Here is a 26,685-nt window from a genome sequence, read left to right as displayed (position 1 = left end):
ACAGTAACCCAAGTTAAGATTCTTTTTGAATGTGAGCTCCCATGCAGGGCCTGTGACATGACCTCAAGCAAGCAAGAAAAGGAGGGGGGACAAAGCCTAATGTTAAAATGGGTTAAAAAAATAACACAATAGGTTTGGACTTCTAAGTTCTTAGTTGTGTCACTTGGGTTGTGCCCTGCCAGAGACTGAAGACAATTGAGGGAAAAAAGGAATAAAAGCCATATTTACCAATTTAGTTATACTGTCTAAGTGTGCCAGCCAACACACATTTCACTCCTGAGCAAAACGCAAAGCCAACCAGCTTAGAGCACTTTTGTTTAGTGCCTGTACAGTACTAACACAACGAAGGCCTGATCCCTAAGGAGGCCAAGATGCTTCCACAAGGCAACACTCCCAATACCAAAATGAGCAAGCAGCACACACACACAGACAGCTTAAAATTAATTTTCCTTGCCAAAGTATTTGTAATGGTGTCAATGCACAATACTCAGTCATTTTTGCTGCTTCTACAATGGCAAAGTCAGCTGCTTTTGAAACACCTGAGTGGTACACACATGAATAGATTTAAGCAAGCTTCTTTTCCATTTCTAACTGTCCCACTTAAAGAAAAAAAAAAGACACCCTCCAAACAACACCGCAAATTCTGAAAAAAGGAGGGGGCTGCTTTAAAGCAACAGGGAAATGTCATTTGGAAACAAAGTTTGCTCTAGACCAGAGGTTTCCAAACTTTTTCTTATTGCATACCCCCTTCCAGATTTCCCAGCTGCCTGCATACCCCTATCAGCATACAGTTTACATTTTAACCCCTTCAATGCCAATTATAATGCAAATTAAATTTGTCATTACACAATTTGTCCCACATCCCCTCCCCCTCCCCAGATGTCTCTGGTACCTCCAGAGTTTGGGAACTGCTGCTTTAGAAGAACATAGTTGTTGCGAACACAAACTCATCCCCCCACCCCCACCTTAAAAAAAAAAAGAGAGTAAAATAGGGAAAAGACTAAAGATGGCTGTGTTAGCCATTTCACTGGAATCAACTGAAAGAATACAAAGGCCACCACAATCCATTTATGGCAGTGCTCAGTATTGTGTTTGCATTTAGATTAGTCATCTCGAGTGTGTTAAATTACAGAACTGCTTATCAAGATAATCCAGCTGCCTTTTTGGTACACGAGCCTTGGCCCAGACAGGCAGGAGTAGCTACAGCATTCATCTGAAGACGTTTCATTCTAGTCTTATTTACCAAATCCGGACTTAAAACAGGTTTACACAGGGCTCATCTGTTACCCTCTGCAGCAAGCATCTCTTTTGTTCTTGAAAAAAAATCCACTATTGTTTCTGCTACAGGAAATGAGATCAGAACTCCCAACAAGCTGGTTACTGGGCTGGACAATACAAGAGAGCATCTTTCTTCCCCAAACAGTAGCCTGCTATCCTGGAAAATAGCAACTTTTATTTTAGGTCGTGTCTGAGTGTAGACCAATCTCAAATCACTTCCACTTGCCACGTAAACAGAACTGCCTGGCGTATATTAGACCCACACACACTGCTTGGAAAATATTCACATCTGGCTTTCATGTGACCCAAGCATGCCTCAGAAATTCATCATCTGTATAACAAACCCTTACAGGGGAGAAACCAACAACCAAAATCCTTTCCAGCGTCTAAACAGAGCAGCGTAGAGACAGCAGCAGATCCCAGGCTCTGCATACTGCAGGGAAGCAAGCACAGCCTCAGTTTAAATTCTGCATTTCAACAACCACTCACAAGCACTTTGTCTTTATAAAAGAGATTAGAGCCACCCATTAAAGGAAATTAAGACCTAAGCCTTTGCCTTTAGGTCCAATTCAGCGCTTTGTTTAATCCTAGAGAAGGCATATCCCAAATCCCACTTGAGAAACTGAGAAACTCTCTATGATTACTTTGTGTTCATCAGAAATGGTCAAAAGCCATGGGATCCATAGCCAATGTCTGAATAGCTGTTATATTAAGCTAGCAGTATATAAGTGAGGGGAGTTTAACATGGCTATTTCAGGGCCTGATGAAGAGGCTGGATTTTAAAAGCCATAATTATGGCCATTGCTAACGCTTATAGCCGTGCAAGCTAAAAGGAAATATTGATCTGGGAAAAAAAAAAAAAAAACTTCCAGAAAGGAGAAAGAAAACCATTACTCTACATTTTATTCAACAGAGCAGGTGTAGTTATAGAGCCCGAATGCCCCACTGCTCCCTGGAAATTTTGAAGAATGAGTGTTGATTGCTTCAGGGAGACCACATACACCAGTGTTATGACCTGGAAGGTCTGGAGGGCTGGGAACTTTACTGTACACCAGTGTTATGACCTGGAAGGGCACAGCCACGATCTTTTTTGTCCTGTCTTCAGCATGAACACAAGCGTCTGCTCTGCAGTCTCCCTGCTCCATCAGAACAAGCCCAGCATCTAGTAAATTCAGGCTAGTATGATGGATGTGGAAAACAGATGGAGAGAGATAGAAAAGGAGATTTTGGTCATGGTCATACAGCAAGTATCCACGTGTACCTTCCTGGATGCCTCCGATGCTGTAAGCTATGCTGCAAGAGGACACGTAGGGTGCTTGCGTGTGGGCTCGAGTAATGCACAGCTCCACCAGGTGCGACCATAACAGCATCTCCAAGATGACCCAGGGAGCGGAAGAGATCGGTGCACGAACGAACACCAGGGCTAGCAGTTATGCTTGGGGGCAAAGGAGAGCATGCTGCCGAGTCGGTGGCTGCAGCGGTAGGTATTTATCTCCCGTGTGTTGGTTCTGTCCACAGTCCAGGAAGGTTCTGTGGCTGCTGCACGGGTCCTGCTTTCGGTCATCTTCAGTTAGCTAAGAAACGCCATCCTCGCCTGCGGGATGACGGCCCAGTCTTCATTATACACGCCTTTGATACTTCCTGGCTGGACTACAGAAAAGTAATACACCTGGGCACAAAATCATCAGCCCTCAGAGTCCTCCAGCTAGCACAAGAGGTTGCAGCATAGGCTACTGCAAGCACTTGGGATCTGCCCTCTATGCTGGATCTCCCCAGAGCAGTCTGACACGCTCTGTGGCCTGGGCCCACCGCAGAAAGCATTAAACAACTCAGATCCTCTAGCATGAGGCAAAAAAACCACCAGAAAGATAAAGCTCACCCAAGATGCAGACACATTTCTTGGGGCCAGTCTCAAATTGCAAAACAGCCTCCCCATAGGGGTGAAGGGCCATCACACCCCTCTATCTTCCACCTCGAGCTGTTGGCATGCTTCTCCTGCCTTCCCCAAAGGCATGGAGCAGAAGACGCATTAGACCCAATACACAATTGTCTCCTTTGGCAAAGGATGACAATATGGACAGACCCACACAGGAGCTAACAGTTACACCACTTAATGCACTCTGCGAGCCTGGGGACAGGGGTGGGACTGGACCAGAGGGAGGCACGGTACCGTGCCTCCTCGGTGGGCACTGCGGAGGAGCAGGCAGGAGGTAGAAGCCTGCTCACCATATATTCCTGGAGTCAGCAGCTATCCTAGGTATCTGCAAGAGCGCTGATCACCTTGGCATTTTAGGTTCGTGTCAACATCATGATAAAGGTTACCGTGCCCAGCAGCAGCGGCCTGAAGCAGACTGCACTGCTCCTCATGGCTACCTCCTGAACCAGGATCTGGGGGGTCATGTCAGCCTGCTCAAAGCACTGCGACGATCAGGACTGCCACACGACAACGCCAATTCATTTATTCCCCCTTCCCCCTGACGCAGCTACAGGCTCCCAGGTGAGGGGGCTGCTCCTTCCAGAGCAGCGAGGCATGCTGGAGGGCTGGGAACTTTACCGTTCCACACGTAGCCTCACTGTTAGGGGGACAACCTATGCACCCTCCACCCGTTTCTTCCTCACTGCTTTTCTACTCCTCCAGCTGGTCCTTTCACTCTACAAACCCTTGATTGCACAGAATTATTCTCACTGTGCACAGGTCAAAGTCAACGGGGCAGACAAATACCTTTTCCTATTCTTCCTCTCGACACACAGTCATGAAATAAAACACAAAGCAATGGCCACCCAGAAGACAACAGCGGTCCTGTACTTCCAACAGGCCACAAGCCTTATCATGAGAAATCTGAAATGGTACAAAATAAAGTCACCAAGAAGCTCTAGTGTTTGCAGTAGCCTCAGGCAGACATGCAAAGCATGTCAGTTAAACAAGCAGTTTAAAGTCTGGGATGTGGAGAGAACAGGGCAGAAAAGGAGGGGAGAAATTAATTTCCCCACATTGAAATACTGCAGGCTGCCCTGCTATCATATGAGCTAGCTTGAGCAGATCCACATCTCCACTGAATGGTAATAAAGCAACATGCTGGTCTCAGATGCATGCACTTCAAGTGTGCCAAGACTGCCTATAGCTTTTCCTCCAAAAAGCACCAAGCATAACTCAGGCTTTAAAGCTCCAAAAAAACATTGGGGAAGATAGCAGGTTCATTCATTTACACCCCAGAATTATTTTTATTGCAGCACTGGAAGCTTAGTTGGGGATCCAAATGGTACAGAAAGCATTTGTATAGGCCCCAAAACAGAAGAACGAACTTCAACTGGTTGAAGCCAACTCACTAGTTTTGGAAGGATCCAGCGTTTGACAGGGATGGCAGAGGTTTGAGGAACTCTTCTACTCCAAAAACCTTTACAACTAAGGATCATCTCAGACCTACAAGATACCGAACACTTTCCGAGATGGGCTAAGCCCACTCACTCACAGTAGCAAGCAAGCAACATCTTGCAGAACGAGGAGCATATTGTACAGCCCTTGTAGTTTCTGCCGTGCTGTTTCTTTAAGTCTTGGTTGCTATGGCTCTGCTGGATGTGCATACTTCCAACTCCTCCTCTCATCGATTCCTCCTGTCCCCCATCTTACTTGTTTTTAAGAGAGAAAAAAAGCAAACACTCGAGAACCAGAAATATTTTGGCAGAGCCCGATGCATTGTGTTCTTTCGCCAGTGAATTGCTGCATGGAGTAATCTTCTGATACGGCTTTCTTCCCAACATGGATCAAGATAAATTATCTGGTTACAAGTCAGATGCACATTGGGAAAGTTAGGAAATCTTTCTTGGAAGCCTTATGCAGCCCGTCCACCCCCTCCAACAGGGGCCAAATGGCACGCGATGATGTTCAAGGCGCCATCTCCATTTCCACACTGTATTCTCCTGAAAACAATTACTCAGTGTGCATTAATGATTCATCAAGGCAAAAAGCAGCACGTGCTTCCACCCGCAACAACTCACACAGCACTGCAGAAGTCTCTGAAAGAGGAGGATGTTGAGCCAAAGCCATGCGGTTTGAGGAGGTCCCAGGGATGCTGCCACATCTCTGGGCACAGTCTTTTGCAACACATTCATTCACGTTCTGGACTACTTGGAAATTCCAACTCTTGGATCTGCCTCCTTAGCCTGAGCCACTCCCCACCCAGGGGAGACAAGCTTTAGCGACAAGCAGCCAGCAGCAGAGCATGCCTTGAGCTACAACTTGCATCTTTAAAGCTAAGAAGTGCTTTTGTTCCTCGGGTCCCCCAATCCTGTAGTTGATTTACAAATGAAAAAAAAATGCATGCGATTCAAAAGGCAGATGTTGGAGTTCAGCTAAGGAATTTTGCTGTAGATGCACTCACAGATAAGTAAGTGCATCACATCCAGATGACGAGTGAGAAGCTATACTTCACTAACAGGGTTTCTTCAGCTTTTGTAACACGTCTTCAGACACTTTTCTTTAGAAAGAGACAAATGGGATATTGTTCTGATTACAAGTCTGCTTTTTATTTCCTCCAAAGACCCATCACGTTTATACATGGAGTCAACCTGTGATTGGGCCCCCCGCCCCTCTGGGCTTGTGGTACCTCTTGAGCACGCAATAAAAATAAAGCCATAAAGTTTCAGTGCAGTTTCATTTCAGTGTTTTTGTGTCTTTAACTCGTTGGATCCTCCCCTTGGTTATCTGATACTTCTGGGAGATTTTGCAGAGGCAACAGCATTTCAAGATCTTGACCCGTATAGTCAGAAACTTCTACTTGGGAGGGGAGCATGTGCCCCTATTCCAAAGGGAGGGGGTCAAGCAGAATTTAAGACAATAAACTGCCTTTGCTTTCTACAATGCAAAAGAGAAAGTAGAGGCATACGTCGCAAGAAGTTACTTTTCTAATCCTCTGTGGTCTCTTATACCTCTTGCTCCAACCAGCAAGAAGGTATCTTCAAATGGTTTCTTCTCTTAAATGAATGTACTAGAGAAGTCTTAAATCACAGTGCAATCAGTGCATCATTCATTCAGATACCCAAGCAAGTGGCTGTTAAGCCATTTCATTACGTTAAGCCTGTAGATCACTTATGCCATTCAGAGTACAAGCCAAGAGAGAACTCCCGATGATAAACGTCATCATATATCAGAGATGTCATCGCAGAAGAGAGGCATGATAGATTGATTTCAGCTCCACCCACAGATCCAGGTCTGTCATTCTGCAAAGAGCTCAGCAGTTTAAGTAGATGGTGTTATTACACCAATTTCATTAGCTTCTCAGTTAGATATATCCAGCCTCAGCAACTGCAGCAAAGCTCTCAAAGTGATTGCCCTCCATCTGTCTGCCGCAGGGAGACAAGAGATCACCGTTAAGTTGGAATTTCAGATCCATTTGAAAGGAATTCATGATTTAAATGAGAATTTTTATTGAGCATTCCTTCCTTCCTCCCCATTTTATGTACTGGCTCTTTTAGTTTAGTTAGCCAGATTTTCAACCTAAGTTTTATATATGCTTAATGCATACATGCACCCCACGAAACAGTCTAGAGACTCAACGCTATCATTATATTAATGTGAACTCAAAGACAAAACTGATAAAGCTCTCCCATATTCAAATATCCATTACATCACACACAAGACAAAAATTATTAAAATAAACCAGCTGCCAAATATGCCTTTAAAAACAAATCCCAAGACAACTAAGACAGCAATTCATCAAGGAGAAGCTGGAAGTGTTCCTTTGTTTCATTTCCCCTAGCCCCACGTGGCACCCTGCTACATAAAAAACATGACAGAAAAGGTCCCAATAGGAAAAACAATTTAAAAGCAAAACCATGAGCTGCATGTCTCAGCCTGTTGTGCCCCTTAGAGCAATGGCTCGACTTCCTGGAGCCTCCAACACCAAGGTCATTCTTTGAAAGACCCAGCTTTTCTTCCACTCTCTCTCCCCAACACTTAAATGCCAAAAAAAAAAAAAAAGTCATCACCATGGGGGGGGGCGAAAGAAAAAGAAAAGCAGCTCTGGTGCCTGTGCCAGTTTCTTTGTTGCACCTAACTTTCAAGGATGCCATGACTCAGATGCTTCTGTCATGTGGCATGGGCAGGATCTGACAACAGTTTCTGGCATAAGGCAGGCAGGAAAATAGAGAAACTTGGGGCTGGAGATGGGAAGGATCCCTGCACTTCAGCGTTATGCTTCTCTTAGCCGAACACCCAGCAGAACAGCACCTCCTGCGGGACTTGACAGAGGGAATAGGTCAGCACTAAACCTGCTTTACACTCCAGCAGGATTAGCAAATGTCTTCAGGGTTAATTAGTTCCCCCCCCACCATGTACAGATGGGAATTTGCAAGATTTGGAAAATGGATTAACCTAATTTGCAGTCTGTAATGTTGCTGGCAAATAACCACTGGCAGACTTGGACCTCTCTCAAAGACGGAGAGGGCAGGAGAATGGATGCTCGGAAAGAAATGGCAATAAATATGGTTAGAGGCTTTCCACATGTATTTGGTTAATTGGCTCAACCTAATCTGGGTATGGAGAATAACTCCTTCCTTCCTTCCTTCTCATCCCCGGGGGCCCAGCAAAGAAAGCCAACGGAGATCGTGCATTATTAACATACGGGATGTGTCGGGCCTCCTTACAACTGACTGATGGGCCCAGAATATAGCAACTTCCATCCAGCCCCGACAGTTCACCTCCTCTCAACCAATAAGCCAGACAGATGAGAAGCAAATCTTGTAGCATATCAGATGAAGTCTTAAAGAGTCAAGAAATCCCAAGTAATAAATGCTAGTAACACTGGCCCAAATTATGCAAGCAAATCTCTGCCCAGGCCAATTCGTACTCGCTTCAGCAGGGCTCCATCGACTCCAGTGACTGGGAGACTGGAATAGTTATGCTTCGATTCAGCCTGGGGCAGGAGTGTAGCACAATGAGACCCCAGCCCATGCCTGGGCCTTCCTGCAGTGCAGCAGAGATCAGAGAGCCAAATGCATTGCAGAAGGTAGCATTAAAAAACCCAATCAGGCCACTAGTGCAAACAGCTGTACCCAATTCACAGTATCACAAGGAGACATTTGCAGCTGATGTGTGAAGTCTTTCAGGTGTTGGAGAAAAAAAACCAAACCATTCATTAAGCTCTGTGACTCTGTTCAGTCCCCCCATTGCTTTTCTAAGGGAGGGCGAGGGGGAAACCCAACTCTAGATTATTTTGGGCTCGGAATAGCAAGCGTTTGACAAATAAAAGCAGGCAGCGGTCTCCACAGACATTCATCATATTCCTGTTGTGTCCGCCATTTGTTGCATTTGTGTGACACGTATAACAGGTGCCGAATTCCAGCAGCGCCTTCACAGCATTTATGGGGCCAAGCTTTCTTCCAGCACATCTCGGACTTGAGGCTCAAGACTTGCTTACAAACTAGCTTTAGTTGCTGGGCCACAGATATTTGTTCCCTTGTTTTATGGAGGGGCGTAGCTTTCTAAAAAGCACAGAGGAAGATGTTTTTTTAAGCTACCTACTCAGACGTTTCAGAATCATAGACAATTTGGGCTGGAAGGGACCTCAGGAGGTCACATCAGGTCCAACCCCCTGCTCAAAGCAGGACTGTCCCCAGTGATCTCGTCCCAGGCCAGGCTTTGTCTAGCTGAGTCTTAAAAGATGCACTGAATTAATAGATTTCATAGACATTAGGGCTGGAAGATACCTCATAAGATCATCAGGTCCACCCCCCCCCCCCCTCAAAGCAGGACCAGCCCCAACTAAGTCACCCTAGCCCAGGCTTTATCTATAGAATCACAGAGGAAGTAACTGTTAAGAGCTCAACTCTCATGGGATTTGAACCCATAGCCTTTGAATGCATTCTGTAATCTAAGAGTCCAATGCCACTGCTACCATTAGCATATCCTGTGACATTAGGAAATATCCTGTTTCTCCTGGTCAGGACTCCTGCGGGTTTGAGCCCAGATATTTGATACCTGCAGGCAGAAGCCCAGGCCACAGTCCAATCTAGTCCTGTAAGGGACAATGTCAGTCTCATCTGCAGACGGCTGGTAAACTGAGGCACAGTGACCAAACTCCTCCCTAGCTCAAGTATTGCTTAAAAAAAAATGATGCCAGGGTCAATTTAGCCCAGCGACTTGTAGTGCAGGTCAGAGCCCCTGTTTCTAGACTCCAAGCACTGATATCAGAGCCCAGAACTGCACCAACTCGCTAATACAAATTCACTGCTCATAGAAATCCATTTAATTGAGCAGTTCGGACCTGGCCATTTTCCAGTGTCCAATCACCCACATTTCAATTTCTCTTTAGCCCACAAATGTGTGCATTTACTTTAGCTTAATGTGCGTTTTGCAGACAAGGCCAATACGACAGACACCTGTGAAATTAGAGGCAGCACAGCACCTGTCCCTTGGAGGGCAGGCTCCGTGGGGGTCTGCAGCAATAATATAGGACACAGACTCACCCAAGAAAGGGCCTGTATTTGCTTCACAACTACGGGGGTGGGGGGGTGGAAAAAAAAAAATCATCTCATCACAATGCAGAAAAGCATGGCTTTTGCACAAAGCCCAGAAGAAGCATCTCCCCCCCACTATAAAAACAAAACCAAGTGGAAACACATCACATAAGCCAAATCATCCTCTTGCAAGCTTTGCAACTCAAACATTGAAGTATATCGTTTCGAGCATTAGCACAAATATTAGCAGGAGGAAAATGTTTTTGTTTAAACAGACTGTGGGGAGAGGGGGAATGCATTATGACCATCAGAAGGGTAGGCTGGATAGCCATTTCCATACATAAATGCCTCATCAACAAGCAGTTTGCAGGTTTAACCTTTAGTGGGAGGAAAAATATGCCCTGGAGGGCTTTAGATCTTCACTCTACATGTCTGCATATTATTTTATTGCAGTCTGAAAGAAACTTTATAGCTGTGTGCCATCTTGAGAGATATCACCCAGTTGTCCAGACCTCACACTACAAGACAGCACTCCCTACTTCACATACCAGCTTTCGCCCAGACTGCTCCATGTCTTGAGTATCCTCCTGTATGAAGAGGATACCATTTACCAATCTAGTTCCTAGTGTTGTGAAGTCAAGTCATGTGTTGAAATACTAGGAACAGCATGCCTACTAAGAAGCACATCTAGATGTTGAGTATAAGCCGCCCTTTTAGAGAGTGGCAGGATTTCCGTAATCCACACACAATTTTTGTACAGAGAGAGGATGATGAAAACGGTTACAGGAGAAAAGACGTAGGATAGCAGAGCTGTATCTCATCTTACATCTGCCCTACCATAATCACCTAGAGCAGCTCAGCAGTTACTCAGTCTAAAGCATGGCACCACCCTTGACCTGCAGACAGAAATCAGATGGTTTTGCAGGGCCCTTCTAGCATATCCACAGGAGTGGGGTCAGATAACAGCAACCCATTAGTATACCACTTAGCTTATTACCGGATTGCAACATAAAAGCAGTCATAATTAACAGACCAATCAATCCAAGCAATTTCTCTCCCCTTCCCTCTCTCCCACAAGGATGTCACATTAACCTTCTCTCCTCCCAGAGGGAGCATCCTGGCTCCCCACCCACCACACATTTTACAAATACAGAGACCAGGAGTATTCACAAGTCACAACTGATTTGGGGTACAGTTTGGGAGATACCTTGGATTTGATTCTTAGGTGTTCAGAGCACCCAAAAATCAAAATCAAAATTTGGAAGTGGTCAGCACCTTTGGGGGAGGGGAAAAAACCCCAAAAAGTCAGGCCTAACTGATCTGATTTAGGGTGTCTCAGTCTTTCAGCTGCACATAAAACTGTAAGTCATTTTAATTTTGTCCATAAGTCACTGGAGCTGGATAGAAAGGGCGAAAGGAGAGAAAAAAGGGAGGGAAAAAAAAAAGTCTGGATTTACATGTTCAAACTGGGATTACACAAAGCAACAGAATCCAAAAAGGTAGTGAACAACACCACCCCCAGCCACTGCCTCGGAGCTGCCTGCACCCCAGATCCTGGCACCTCCCCACCACCCAAAAAAATTAAAAGCCACTCCACAATAAGAGGTATTTACAAGATCTCCCCCCCTTGGAGAACAGGAGCTGTTGGGCTACAAAAATAAGGCTCCAGCTACACAAAAGCTGTATCCTTACACCCCCACAGAGAAACGGGGGGAGTTCTTTAGTGACGTGCTCAGGTAGAGACAGATCGAGAGAGGAGTTCATTTACGGCAGCTTTCCTCTTCGACTGGAGCAGACACTGCCTTCACACAGGCAGAAGGGGGTTAGACATTTTTGGTTGAAATTACAGCTCGACAGACTTTTTTTCTCCCCTTTCTGCAGCTACAAAAACCATTTGATGCCTCTATTGCCTATAGACTTGAGCAGCAAGAAAAGTTAAATCCCACATAATTTCATGCAACAAGAGATAAAGAGAAAGGTGTTTTTCTTTCCCCCCTTTCTCTCTTTGCCCCCCTCCATCTAGTAGCTATGCAGTATTCAGGAAGGCTGGTCTCTTACCTGATTTCCTTTTGGAGGATCCATATTCCCTGAAAAACAGACAACAACAGATAGACATGGTTAAGGTTTGCAGCCTGGGGGAGCAGCAGGGTGTGTCCCAGATCCCCACCCATAAACTCAAGGGCTCAGCCTGGGTGCTCCCTCCTTTCAAGTGGAGGCTGAGGCTGCAAGGCATTGACACACAGGCTGGGAAGGACCCTGATCAGCAGCAGGAGCAGTCGCAGCTGGTGCTTCTGCAGCACTAGGGGCCAGTGGACCATGTGATCGGATAGACAGAGCAAACCATCCACATCCCGTCGAGTAGGGGAGCAGGGTGTCATTTTTGGCTCTTGAAATCGAAGTCTTTAAGTCACTTAAACTGACTTAACCGCTTCCTTTCCTCTACAGAGGCAAAAGCATCTCAACTGCACCCTGCAGCAGCTACAGTCATCTTTTTTACACTGCTCCGAGCCCTTCCTTTCAAATGCTAATTGACATCTGCATAACCCACAGTCCTTCTGGTTATCTCTGTCAAACACTTGTCTTTTCTAAAGCGGAAAACTTAGTTCTTGTTTGCAGGAGGAAGACGGCAACTTTCCTGCTTTTATTGTGGTTTCACAAGTTAAAAGGATCTTGCTGCCTTCTGCTCCTGGCAGAAGATGTGAAAGAGAAATCACAGCTGAAAGGAGGTGTGGAAAATGGTTTAGAGCAGTGATTCTCAACAGGTGCTGTGGTGCCATCAGATCCTATTACCGTACCAGCACCATTTGGGGTGCAAATGCCAGTGCACAATTTGCGAGATATACCCAGACATTTCACGCAGGAATCTGCAGCATCAAAAATATTCTGATCTCAGGATTTTTCACTGTTTTTTACTATAGAGTGAAAGCAAAGAGCTGGCATTTTCCAGGCTGTGCCTTGAGTCTAACAAAGGGTGCCTCGAGTGTGAAAAGGCTGAGAACCACGGGGTGAGAATAATTAGAACAAGCATAAAAAAGTATTTCCCCCGGTAGCTCCTTCCTCTCATCCCTCCAGGCTTCTCCTCAAATCCCGGCTGTAGACTCAGATCCTGAAAGTGGCTTATGCTGTCAGAAGCCAATCTCCCTGCGTAGATCCCACAGCAAGATGGAGGCATATTCATTTGTGAGCTCTCTGGGGATGAGGCAGCTTACTTGTTCCTGCACTGGGCTGTTGACTGGAACCAAAAAAACTCCACTGGAAACCCAGTTATCCCAAACCTTATCATGCAACTCAGGAAAACTGCAATATCGATAAGAACACGTACAAAGTCCTGCACTTAGGAGGGAATGAGCCCATGCACCAGTGCAGGCTGGGGGCCGAGTGGCTAAGCAGCAGTCCTGCAAAAAAGGCTGGGGGAGACGGTGGACAATAAGCGGTGTATGAGCCACCAGTGTGCCATGTTTGGACGTGTTTAAAACCTGGCTACACAAACTCTTGTCTGGGATGATGTAGTTGGGGCTGATCCTGCTTTGAGAAGGGGGTTGGACTAGGTGTGACCTCCTGAGGTCCCTTCCAGCCCTCATTTTTTATGTTTTTAAGCAAATCTCAGAACATTTAGGGGATGATCAAAAATGTTCACATGCCCCCTAAAACTAGAAATGTATCTGGAAATGAATTCTCTTTCCCACATGTTTTTGAAGTCACTTCTGCCATCTGAAAACTCAAGATTTAGTTCTCATGAGTAACGGCCACCTCAGTTTCTGCTTGATACAATGAGCACCCACATCTCCCAGGTGGATGTGCTAGCTACCAGGAAACAGAGGCCTAATTTGTGATGGAAGAGGTGTGGAGTTCCAGTCTTCACTCCAATGCCTATTTAACATAAAGCACTTGAACAGTCCTTGGAGTAAGGTTTTCCCTGTTAGATGCTCCTCACTGCTACGCCTCTAGCAGTGCTATGTAGGGAGCCAGAACAAATTTGAGGGAGGCTACTCTGGGCTAAGTGCAGTGAAAATAGGCTGCTGTAGGCAGCCACAGTAATCAGAAGGTGATGGTCCTTGCATCCCATCCTGCAAACTCCCAGGTACTCATTCCTGTGTAGTCTCATCTTCTGGCTGAGCTCTGACCCCTTGCCAAGAGCAAACTGTCTGCTCAGCATCCTTCTTGTTGCTTTTCCAGCTGGACCTACCCCCAGAGCAGCACAATGCTCACAAAGAGGGAAATTCTTAGATTTCAAAATCTCCACTCCAAACTTTCCCCGTCTTTCAGTCCAATTTGCAGATCATTCCAAGACACTGCCAATTAACACCTTGTTCTCTTCTTCTCCAGGCTGATTCATTCAAGTGTTTAAAGTTACCTAAAGGTAGAAAAGAGTAAGATTCTCCCTCCGCATTCCCTATTTACACCGGAGGCAAGGATTTCTTTAGGTGACATCTTTTAGAAGACTAATTGCACAGTTGGGATAAAGTTAGACAAGGTTTTTCTTGCAAGACCTTTTTCAGGTCTTTGCCTCTGGTGTAACTCCTGGACCATCACAGCTATGACATCACTCTGACGCTATTAATTACATAGCTCATTGAAGGAATGATGATTATTGTTTTAGAACTGCAGTGATTGTTGTTTTCTTTTGATGTGGCTTGAGTTCAAACCCAGGGAATCTGACTGCACAGGACAGGGGCTTAGGGCATCCCGGACTGACCAAATGTGTCCATGCTCACTTCATGGTAAGCATGCAGGGCAAACTAGACCCATAACTGGTCCCATGAGATGTACGGCACCTTCCACTCTCCTTGATCTCAATGCACAACTGAGCCTATAACACTGAGTTGTCTAACAGTGCCACTGGACTGTACACCAGGCTGAAGCAATGCACAAAGCTCCTGTGGATTTACTGAGGAATCAGGCTGGAGAAGACTGAAAAATGTCATTATAAGACTCTTGCTGGCTCTTCCCCACCCAGTACTACCCCTTCCACTGTGGTTCTCCTGCTCCTCTCACATACACCATTGATGCCACCTAAACAGTCATGATCTGACTAGTGTGGGATCATACGGAGGCCCAGTACACCCACATCTCTGGTTCACAGAATCACAAAAAATTAGGGCTGAAAGGGACTTCAGGAGATCACATCTAGTTCAACGCCCTGCTCACAGCAAGACCAGCCCCAACTACATCATCCCAGCCACTGCTTTGTCCAGACAGGTCTTAAACACCTCCAGGGATGGAGACTCGACAAGGACAAAGCTTCTGACTTTTCTCCCCCCGGCTTGGGGTCTACTCTGTCTTGTGCTCCATCCTGCTTCTACTCACTCCAAAACCTTCGTCACCTCCTCAAACTTACTTTTCTCCCAGTAGACATCCTCTTTATCCTGATCCCCACCTACCCCTTCCCTCCACACTCTGTACGTTGTCATACCTTACAGTGTGAGGTCTAATTTAAGCCTCAACCGTGTGAATCCTTGCACATTTGATTCACTTGAGTCATATGAAATAGTCTAATTGAGTTAATGTGTGCACAGATTCCAGCATTAATATGTATTTGCAGAGTCAGTGTCTTTTAAAGTGCAAGCTGCCAGTGGTAGGGACCTGCTATTTTTCATGCATCTGTAAAGCATCCTCCATGTCTTCTGTGCTACTATTACTGTTGTTATTAATAACCATAATCTGTATTACAGTAATTCTAGGAAGTCAAGCTGTAGCTAGTTGGCTACAAACCCTTAGTAAAAGACAGTCCCCGATCTAAGGAACTTAGACTGCAAATAGGCGAGAGAGACAGTGGAGGGGGAAGGAAGCTTTCATACCCCGTTCTGCAGGGGGGGGACAGAGGGGACAATACAAGTGGCACATCTACGGTCTCACAGGAAGAGCTAGGGACAGAGCCTAGATCTTCTGGGCCCTGCCCCAGTGCCTTGATCACAGCATCAGCCTCTCAGAAGGAACAACGTAATAATCGCATACTGGGAGATATTTCCCATGACAGCTACCAGATGTCTTGTTTGAATGACCCAAATTTTGGTGGTTCAGATAAATGGGTCCTGGAGTCAAACCATCTCGGGGGAGGATCTGAGTGACTCTGAAATTCTTCTTAGGTCCTCCAGCGTCACGTAGTGCATGTGTTTTGTGCTGGTCCTTTGCACAGGGATGGATTCCACCCACAAGAACAGGGCAAAATGAATCCCTTTGAATCGAATCCCCTGAGCACAAGTGGTTCAAACACACAAGAACCTGAAACAAAATCCGAATCTCCTTAATGACACTTTGAAAACCAAAGTACTCTTCAGCACTACTCTTCACTATGAGGGAGACTGCCACTGCTGAAATACAAAGCTTTGCAATGGCAAAGGGGGCATGGAAAGCAATTGTTTTAATTAAGTTGCACGCATTCCTTTCTTTTCTCTCCCTCCACTGAGATGTGCCTGTCCTTGCTGTTGATCAGCAGCTGGAGATGGAGACCCCACTACGCTCTAGCTCTATTTTTAAAATGTTTGTCACCGGTTCCTTCTTTCCTGCTAGACTAAATGACAATGCAAAAGAGCAACAGTCCTGACAACGCACACCTCCATCACTTCAGAGGGAGCTGGTCTGAGTCTGAAGTGCCGGAGTATGCCAAGGGCTGTAAAGGAAATGCTTTATTCAACAAGGACTTCACTTGAAAATTCTTCAGGGAACCAACTCCATCTTCTCCTGCATCACGTGTGATACCTAGCACATTATGAGCTCTTAAATAAAATAAAACCTGGGCTCTACATCTAAACACAACTGCCAAGGGAAAGCTCAATGCCATTTCTGTAGATGCCCAGGGAAGACAGTTTTCTGCTTTGCTTCGCATCCTTTCCCATTGTGATTTTTAAAATTGCTTGTTTCTGTACGAGTGCAAACACCACGGTCCATATTCTGTTACCAGCTCTCCCCCCTCAAGGCCAACGGGTAAAACTGAGAGCAGGATTTAGCAGAGTCCTGCCTTTCTTAACCCAGATCCACTCTGCCCAGGAAGGGAAACAGCACGTCTCCAGTCTTGTTCCCATCATGTTCTGCACCGCTTCTACCTAAAGCCTGCTTGCTCAGCAACGCCCCTAGCTGATCCTGAACCACAGCCTAGCAGACGGCGAGTACTCCTATCACTGCAATGACACCAGAGTGCGCAGTAAGTCTGAGAACCTCTTGCCATGTGCACAACATGCTCTGCTTCCCTTAGAGGAAATAGGAAATGGGGGCTGATTCTCTACACCCGCTCATTTTACACTGGTACATCTCTGCTGATGTGATGTGGTCACTCCTAATTCACATCAACTGAAGTGATAGGAAAATCTCGCTGGTAGGCAAAACAGTGTTTGGCTTTGGGCAATTCCAGGCCTTCAAAGAAAAAGATGAATTTTGGCCCACTCAGTTCTACTCCTACTCAATCCGGGAGCTCTATGCCATGTACAAATGTCCTACATTACCCCGTTGGACTTCTCTGCCACTTGCAATCTACAGGACACATGAACAATCTCGTGGGGATGCCTGGCAGAGCGCCTCTCTTTGGAAACTGTCATTCATGTCACATTCAATTACACGCAATAAAAGGAAATACAGACAAGTCGTGTCATGACTGGGAGGGGACGTAACGAAGACAGGATTTTTCTTGAACGTCTTCCATAAAAGCTGGAACAACCACCGCGCTGTGGAGAAGCTGAAAGGGTAAATAATGGAACTTGCATATTTTTGCAGCCATGCGTTTCATTAGATTTGATTGGGAGCTGGCCTTGGAAGCTTTCTCCCGACTGCTAAACAGAAGCTGTGCAATTAAGATTTTTGCAGCTGTCTTGTGGAGGAGTTGGGAGACCATGCAAACCGGCATCCCCTCCAAGTAAAGGGTGTTTAGGGTAGTTCAGAGTGCAGTGGTCCTTCACAGCTATATGCCAAGTGTGAGCCTGGAGTGGCAGTCACCGTATTTGTGCTACCCTTGCGGAGGTCTGCAGTGAATGGCAAGCAGATCTCCTGGTAGTCCAGGCATTCATGTGGCCTCACCACTTTGCAGGGGTATACGTGGAGTCAATGAAGACTTCATCCCTGTCCTGTACACTTCTCGCCCCTGCCATGAAGGGGCCCGTAACAGACCCACATCAGGAAGAATTTTATGGGGTTTCTTCATTAACGGACAAATGCCAGTCTTTCAGCACAATGTCTTTCCGAAAGAAATGGCCTCTGTTCATTTAGCACAGATTGCAGACAGCGATGTCCTTCCACTGCCAAAGGAAGTAGCAGCCGTAAGGCGCGGGGTGTAGAAAATAGCTGTCACAACGCGCTGAACCGTAATGCCAGAGGAAGCTTCAGACCAAGCATTTCATCAGGAGAGACAGAAGCCACGGGAAGAGTAAATAATCTTTCTGTCCATCTACCAGTGTTTGTCATCCTGATTTCCAAAGGAGGTGAAACACCAGCAGGCGCCGAGCGGAGGAAGTTAATCTGCATCCTCCAGAGCATTTTGATACATAAATACATAAATTAAAATCAGCTCGCATTGGTTGGCTTTTGCCAACTCTTGTCTAAATACACCGTAGGCGTCTATGTTCCCAGGCTCCTCAGTTCCTGTGAGCATTTGGTGCTGTGAGGAATCAATGGCGCTAGCATGGATGTCACTGCAAACAAACTCCTCTGACTATCAACCACGTCCCATAATTTGGCAGACGGACAGAAACAGCTTAGCCTATTAATGAATAAAGTAACTTCCCCCTCCTAAAGGCTGATATGGTTTGCAGACTGGATTCACAAAGATTGCTGCCTTTCTTACAACTGCTTTCTCAATAGCATCTCATACAGCCTTGAAGAAGACTTGTTCTCGGCTCTGAGCAACATATAGCTTATCACGTGCATTTAAAGTGGTTCTAACCCTGTCCCTTAGCAAGCAGGAATGCAAAGAAACACACGCACACTTTCCCTCTCCTTTCATTATTTTGCATCTCAAGCACACTGGCCTAGCAAATCATAAAAAGCACAGTTGATCCCTTCCCACTCTCCCCAAGACAAATAAACATGAGGGCTTTATATTTTAAAAAAAGCATTTTATTCATTTCCTGATATAAATTGTTGCATTGTGGACCCTCTTGAACATGAATCCGCCCTTTCTGAACAGAGGTCAAGCTTTTCAATAGTCTCAGAAAGGCCCCCATTGTGATGGTGCGGAGAAGTCCCAGGCTCCAGAATTCCTTGCCGCAGGAAAAAAAAGGACTTGAGGGGAAAGAAAAAATCCAATGACTTGACTTCAGACACAGGGATTTCTTGTTGGCCTGAAATCTCTCTGCTGCTAAGTAGGGTAAGACAACACTGTGTAATTATTTCCGTAAGAGAAAGGAGGAACCCCTGAAGAGGTGAGTTCGTCTCTCCAGCGCCTCCCTGTAGTTTATGCAGCACCACTCAAGTGCTGGCATGGGACCAAGTAGCACAGATATACTGCACACACCCTGCATGGCTACTAGTGATTTCTGACTCGCATCTGTGCTCAGATTACGCTCAGTGGGACAAATCTTGAGGTCTGTACTTTAGTGCTACCTCTGCCCTTGACTTAAGTTGTGCCCAGCAAAGTCTAAGAGCAAATCAGAGACGGTTTGTGCCTCCACTATATGCACACACAGGGGAGCCGTCCGCACACAGATGGCACAGGCTGGCTGCAGTAGGAACTTGGCCTTTATGGCTGTGATCAAATTCTGCCTGTGAACAAGCACCGAGGAATGAGGGACAACATCGGGGCAAACTAACCCCATGCAGATCTCAGATCTGGCCTGAGGCAGGTCCACACGGTTTGACAATTAGCCACTGCAGCCCCTTCGACATGCGTTCAGGTGTGCATCCCTCCAACAACTCTTACGGGTCCGTCTGCAGTAGGGCAGAGACTGGGCTCTGGGTAAGGACCTTGACTCAGCACGAAGGCATCTGGAATCAGACACTTGCTCCGCTTTCTTATTTTATTGAGATCAAGTTACTCTGCTGGCAGAGGAGCGAGCTTTGCTGTGAAGTGCTCCACGTTTCCCGAGGCTGGAGGATGTGCGGCGCTAGGACTCCAGCCGTGAACCCCTGCCCCATGAGCCACACCAGGCCACTCTGCAGGACCAGGCGGGCCTGGGACATTGTGGTGATGTTCAGTTTGAGTCGGGAGATGCTCCTTTGCCGGGGTCACCCCGCATTGGGAAATACAACATGGGTGTTTACAGCAGGCCCTTTCCAGGAAAGATGCAGTACAAAAACAAGATCTTTCCTAAGAATCACATCCCCATCTGTTTCTGCTTTACCCTGTTTATCCCCTCACGTGGTGAGCTTCTCCACGGGAGAGAAAAATGTATTTACCTTACCCAGGGCCCACTTCTGCAAGAACCTCTGCGCCAGCTCCCTCGTGAGGCAGCCAAAGGCTCCTCTGTCCTGCAGCAACCGGTGATGTGTCACTTTATGACTGTAAATTATTAATATCAGTAAAGCTGAATGTGGAAGACAAGGTCAGAGCCACTAATCATGCTAATGCTCCTTGGACTGCTGCCACTCCAGTGGTTGCCTTCACTCGGGGCCTTCAATATTTTGAGCATGCACACAGGCGCGCATGCCTATAGAGCCTGTACCCAGACTGATGACTGGGTATTTATTAAACCAATAAATTAAAATTGCAATTTTGAAATGACTTTGGCCAACAATCTCTCACAGAAATCTTCATAATCTGATTTAAAAAACTCACTTTGAATACAGAGAAACTGTTTACAATTCTTTGCCTGACTTTTTGTTGTCGTTGTTGGTCTTTCAGGATTTGTGGAAGTTCGCAACCGTCTAAAAGCAGCGTCCAACCCACGGCTCACAGGCATTTAAAAGGATCAGTGGGGCATTTAAAGGCTTAAAATATGACCCTCCATAGCGACTGTATTAAGAAAAAATATGCACGTGGGCAAAGCAAACGTGCTGAGTCATGGCAGTAGCTGAACGGAGCCGGTAGCACTGCTGCCTCTCTACCTCCCCAGCAGTTACACAGCAGTGTGAGTGATTACAGGGAAGGGAAGATAGCAGTGCCGGATGCTTTCTGGCTTACTTCTCCATCAAGCTGTTTGCTCCAGGGACAGCCAGACAGCTCGGCCAGCTCTGCTGGAGCCTGGAGGTGGACTAGCAAAGGGTGGTTCTCTCCCAAAGCACAGCCGTGCACAGAAGCCGTGCAAAGAGCAACCATGTCTGGCTCCCAGACTCTGCCCCAGCCCCTGCCCTACCCCAGCGCAGTGCAGAGGTGCCTGGGAGCTGCTCGAACTTGCACAAACAGGCCATTGTCCCCAAAGCACATGACAGCTGGGGACAGCTGGAGTGCAAGTGTGCTGCGGTCACCAAACAACCCCGACCCACAACAGGCCCCCTGAATCACCGGCTGCAGGGAAGGGACATAGGAACTGGCTATGCTGGCTCTATACCAGCTGGGGATCCCCCTGTTCCCAACATTACCAAAGTGCCAGCAGGTTCCTGCTTTTTGTCCTCAAAACACTGACTGTACTTTCTTGACCTCTTTGACGAATCAGCCCTCAAGTGGAAACAAGCAGGCACTGCCGGGCGGCAGAAATTTGCATTCAAAGCCTGACGCGTTATTTAGCACGTTTGAACTAAACCTTAAAATGCATGTGCAGGTGGTTGTTGTACTGTTAGTCAAGTGGATCCTTGCTTCGGTTTCCCATGGCACCTCTTACTGGGTGTACTCTGCAAAAGTCACTGCTGAATCTCAGTGACGTGCCCCAGTGGGCTTTAATAAAAAAGACAGTTAAACTCTTTGAACAAACTTTAATAGGACTCACCAGGTCTATGCTCTTTTCTTGGTGAGCCTCAAAAGCTTGGTGGGTAAAAGCTTTCCTTGTCCTTCGTCCATTAGAAAGATGTTTGAGTCCTTAGAAGCAATTTAATCCTGATTTATGTTAGCTTAGTGATGCTTGCTACACATGAGCTATGAGAGAAGGGCCCTCATCTGAAAATGTCACTGCTCTAAGGGAAATTACCTACAAATGCCATAATGTCCTCAGTGCCTCTGACTTCCTCCCTGCAGCGGAAATAAGCAAATTAAGTAAATACTTCACCGGGCCTGATTTTCCCATATGCCACATCCCGTACTTGATAGGTTACACGTTGTAGGATATGTTTGCCTACTGGGTATTGAGTTCCCGCTATCTGCTTCAGCTGAAATATTTATGTATATGTTAAATGATGTTTAAAGGGGGAAACACCCAGTTTGTTAACCAGCAGCATGAATATTCAACAAAAATCAGCCACCGTTAATGAGAGTCAGCCACTTCATCACCAGTTTATAGACGGGGAGACTAAACCATCTTAACTGTCTGGCTCCAGGCCCCGGGGCATGTTGAAGGCCTAGCCAGGAGTCAGTTTGCCATGAGTGCTAGTTCTGTACTTTAACCTGCATTCGCTCACCCACAGGCACACAACAATGGTGTCAAAACACAAATCAGACCCTCCATTCCTATGTGCCAGAGACAATATTAATACAGATCAACTGTGAACAAAATATCCGGATACTCAGCTACATGAACACTAAGGTGGGGTGAATAAAAGGTGAAAAACATCAAAAGAAGTGAAAAAAAGGTCTGTTTTAAAAACTTTTTGTAACTTTTTTCCTCTTTTATGTCTGAAAACAATCAGGGTGGTTCCCCACATACACACTCACTTTCTCTCTGTTTTTCCCCTCCTCCAAACCTTTAGTGGGGGGGGGGAAGGCACCCCCCAAAAAAAAGGAACCCTAAAACAACAGCATTATCTTGGTTTTCTGTCGGAAACCCATTTTCATCACACTCCCTCCCGCCCCCCAGACGAAGAGGCTGCAATAGAAATGATTTGACCAGCTCTAACGGTCTCTCATCAACACAGTTTGCAAGGCTGAGAGCGGGCGTTCACTTCCTACCCTATGCCTATGTTCTGCTACAGGTATTTCCATGCTTCTGGGCTATCTATGCTGGTTGCCCTCCACTTGCTGCTACACGTATCAAAGTGTTTTTAAGCCTTCCCCAGGGGCCTTGAGTGTTGGCTACAGCCAAGGCTGGGTCTTTGGCTGTGCTGTGCCAAGGCTACTGCTGGGACCACAGGTGGAGGGTCCTGGTAGAGGGTCTTGCCCCTCTGCTCAGAGTCAGACCCATCATCATATTTGCAGTCAGGAAGGAATTTTATCCCATGCTCAGATGGTTTTGGACTGTGGGTGGTTTTGCCTTCCTCTGTAATGGAGGGCACGGCCCTCGCCCCAGGATTTCTTGTGCATATGTTGACAACAGTCCCGAGAAGCAGGGCGTTGGCTGCCGTAGTCCCCCTGCTCTACCTGAGGCAGATTTGGGTGCTGGGTCTGTGCTGTGTCAGGGTTGAGGGTAGTCTTATGCAGAGTTTGGATTGTGGTTTGCATGGGATGGTTTGCCTAGGGGTGGTCCTGCCTCAGGCAGTGGGTTGGACTAGATGAACTCCAGCCTGACTTCTCTGTGACTGTGTGATGCCCCCTTGCACACCTAGCCCCTGACCTACCCTAGGCAGCTCCGTGGGTGACACCTGTTGTCAGTGACAAACACATGGAGGTCACCCCGAGGAGCAGGTATAAAGGAAGCTATAGGCCTGCTCCTCATGCCCTGAAGGGGACAGGAAGCAGGGGTGCTGGCACCCAAGGGAGATGGTGAGTACTGGGGAGACACAGGGGTGACTAGGGAAACCGAGAGGGCTGGAGGGTACTTGAGGGAAGCAGGTGCCGCCTGGGCTGGGGTGGAAGAGCTGGGGGCTTATAGATGGGGTGGCCTGGGCTGAGGTAGGTAAAGCAGAGGGCTGCAACAGGAAGAGCTAGCAGACATCTGGGGAGGCAGACATGGGATCCAGATGAGGAGCAATAGGAAGCTGGACTCGGGGGGTCCTTTGGGTGTGACCCTGCAGCATCCTCATCCATCCTGCCCCTGACTCCCCACTACTCTCCAGACCCACTCCTCCTATACAGCCTCCTTTTCTCCTCCCGGCTAGCAAGGCCTTGAGGCACCACAGCTCCCTGGGCAGGACCAACACCAGTCACCCTGACCTCTGGTGCCAGCTCTGGTGCCTGGGCAGAGTCCCGGGAGCTGTGCTGCATGAGCGGGAGCAGCTGGAGCTGACACAAGCATTTGGAGAATCTCTTCAGGAACCCAAGACCACCACTGGCATCTTCCAATTGTTTGTTTAAAGACTATGACTTAGCCAAATAAGAGGAGCCTTCTAGAGGGTTTTCCAGACCTGGTCAAGGCCTCAGTGGGGCCCAGAGTCTAAGAAAGACCAGAACGGAAGAGATACCCAACATCACACAACTCAAAACTTCCTCCTGGAGACTCCTCGTGGAGTCTGTGAGATCATTTCTGGTTACACCTCAGGTCTTCTCTTAGCTCATACCCCTCTCTCTCTCCAGCCGGCCATGGTCTGCTGGCAGTCCTGGCATGGAAGCTATATGGTGAAAGATTAAGGGTAGAGCATGCACAGACAGAAGATGGTGACTGTATCTGTACTTGTTCACAGTGCTCAACAACCTACTGACTTTGCAGTTTTACATTCTCTTTGAGGGGCAGATCCTGCCTCTCACAAACAAAATTTGCACATCTGGAAGGTTTTGTGAAAACCACGGGCTGTACCTGTAGCCTTGGGAAATGCCAATAATTTTCCAGGAGATGCCAAAATGCATTACGTGCAATGGAAGGCAAGATCAAGCCCATCCTACAGATTCTGAGTTCTTCATCCAGTGACTGCAGCCTGTCTTTCCCCCGTACACCTTCCTGCGTCAGAATAATAAAACACACTGTGCAGTAAGCAGTCATTTCCTATGTCTGTCTCAGCAGCCTGTCCTCAGATAACGAGCTTGCTGTCTCATCTGCCTCTCCTTTGTAAAAGCAACACAGTTCTTCTACTAGACATCCGCTTCCAAAGCCACATTATCTGCTTCTCTCTACAAACTGATGCAGGGAAGGATTATTACCCTTCAAATTATTACTAAGAGCAATAAATAATAGTGCATGAAATGTACCATGAGTTCATGAACTCTGGGATGGTTGTTTAAATACTCTTCTTTGAAGCAAGCTTTCTCAGGAACAATAAGACTTCAAAATATCAAAGCATCCAGTAAATTGGGCTGGACTAGCAACTTCTGAAGGGAATTGACTGATTCCTTCCGCCAGCGTAAAGACTTAAAAACATCCTCTGGTTCTAACACCAGATAGGCCTTCACAAAGGTAATGCTGGGGTCCAGGAAATGGTTCACATTTTACAGTCACAAGCACTTATTATATAGTACAGTGGAAAGAAGTTCCTCAACCCAATCTCAGTCTTCCCTGCAACAGCTACAAAGCCGGGTTGGGTGTGATGCAAGGAACTCAGCAGCTGGAGGTGTGGGATTGTTAGGTCCACCCATTGGGTGCCCATTTGTTTAACTCCCAGCGGGTGCAACAATGCATGCAGTTAGCATGCAGCAACAAACTCCAATGCAGTTCATGCTGGGGTGAATGGCTCTTGGGTACAGCATACACATGTGCACCCAGGACTGGAGTCACTAGAGCCAGGGCAGAGCAGCTCCAGGCTGGCAGGGAGTCTGGGGGTCAGCCCTGGGCTCTGGGTGGTGGCATCAGGGCTGGCTGGGCACGAGGGTGCTACAGTCTGGATCTAGCTGGCGGGCAGCTCCCACACTGTTGCACCCTCTTGCCCCAACCAGTTCTGGTCACCGTCTACATGTAAATTTTGGTGCACTAAATGACTCTACTGCAGGATAGTATTTGTCCAGAACAGTACTATCCTACAGCCCAGTTAATTAATTTACCACACCCTAATATGGGCACACAAGTAGATGGTGATGCTTTACTGCAGAGCGAATTAGTCAACTCTGCAGTAAAGAGCATGTGTAGATGCACCTTGTGTGAAGGACTCTGCGTTTATTTGGATCAAACCTTGAGGATGAGTCTTGCTTCCTATTTTTCCAGATTGCTTTCCAGTGGGGTTCTGTCTTCCTGTTTTTCCTTCCGGAAAATTTTTGGTGTTGTGAAAAATCTGATTACAGTTGAATATATGACAAAGAAGTACCTGGCAATCAAGGAATTGGGAGGTAGAGAGGGATTGTTGTGGTGCATGTTTTAGCTGCATTGCTTAAAAGCACTACCAGCTGTCTATAGAAATCCTACCGGATAAGTAGAATGAGGTACTGATAACTTCAGGCATTGCGATGTCGTAAGGGACCACTGAGAAACACTTACCAATGAAGTTTCTGACCCACATCGAGAGAATGCCCCATGAATGGCAAACCAACCATTTGTGGAACTGGTACAAAATCAGAAATATAAGGAATTTCACTTCATTTCTGTGGCTGACTCATTCTGTGACAGAGCCAGAGGCAGCAAGAAATTTTGGTGTTACCCTGAGAAGTGTGGACTCTTACATAGTTCCTGAGACCTTACAGTTATTTAGGAACAGGATGTCAACAAAGATCGGCAGAGATCATTCTGCTCACCTTAGAGCTAATGATGTAGAAACATTATTCTGATTCATACTAATACGAACAGCATGTGCCCTCGTTACTCCAATGGAAAGTCTCAAAGGAAAACAATTAAGAGGCATCACAACCAAGTATGACAAAAAAATCACACTGATCGCAAAAAAGTGTTCATCCTAATCTGGAAATGCAAGAAATGATGCTGAGAGATGTCACCGAATTCCCCAGCAGTATACACAATCTTTATAGTAAAGAAATGTATGATTTGATGCACACAAAGTTTTCAAGCGCAGTTTTTATTTTAAATTTCACAGAGATAAAATGGCCCATATTTATGCAGACCTGGGAGCATGTGAAATATGATATAATTTGCAATGAAAAAAAAGTTAGTTCCATCATCTGTTTATGCACCACAAGTGTTGGCTCACTCTAAATGGCCCCTGAAAGTTTCCCTCCAACAATTTTTGGCAGCTAGCATTGCTCTTAGATAGGAT

At 46.5% G+C, this 26,685-nt stretch overlaps 1 protein-coding gene across 3 annotated transcripts in view; it reads right to left on the bottom strand.

Annotated features, from left to right (window-relative positions):
• The window catches only part of SH3PXD2A (SH3 and PX domains 2A), a 308,394-nt gene that overhangs the window by 100,162 nt on the left and 181,547 nt on the right, over window positions 1-26,685 (bottom strand). For all 3 annotated transcript variants that reach the window (XM_019555887.1, XM_019555886.1, XM_019555885.1), the window contains exon 6: window positions 11,791-11,819. In XM_019555887.1, coding sequence (XP_019411432.1) covers window positions 11,791-11,819 — 29 coding nt within the window. The remainder of the gene's footprint in view (window positions 1-11,790; window positions 11,820-26,685) is intronic.

This window comes from Crocodylus porosus, unplaced genomic scaffold, assembly GCF_001723895.1.
Source record: "Crocodylus porosus isolate Cpor-Errol unplaced genomic scaffold, CroPor_comp1, whole genome shotgun sequence".
In the NCBI taxonomy this organism is placed as follows: Eukaryota; Metazoa; Chordata; order Crocodylia; family Crocodylidae; genus Crocodylus; species Crocodylus porosus.
This window is presented reverse-complemented; position numbering and strand designations above follow the sequence as displayed.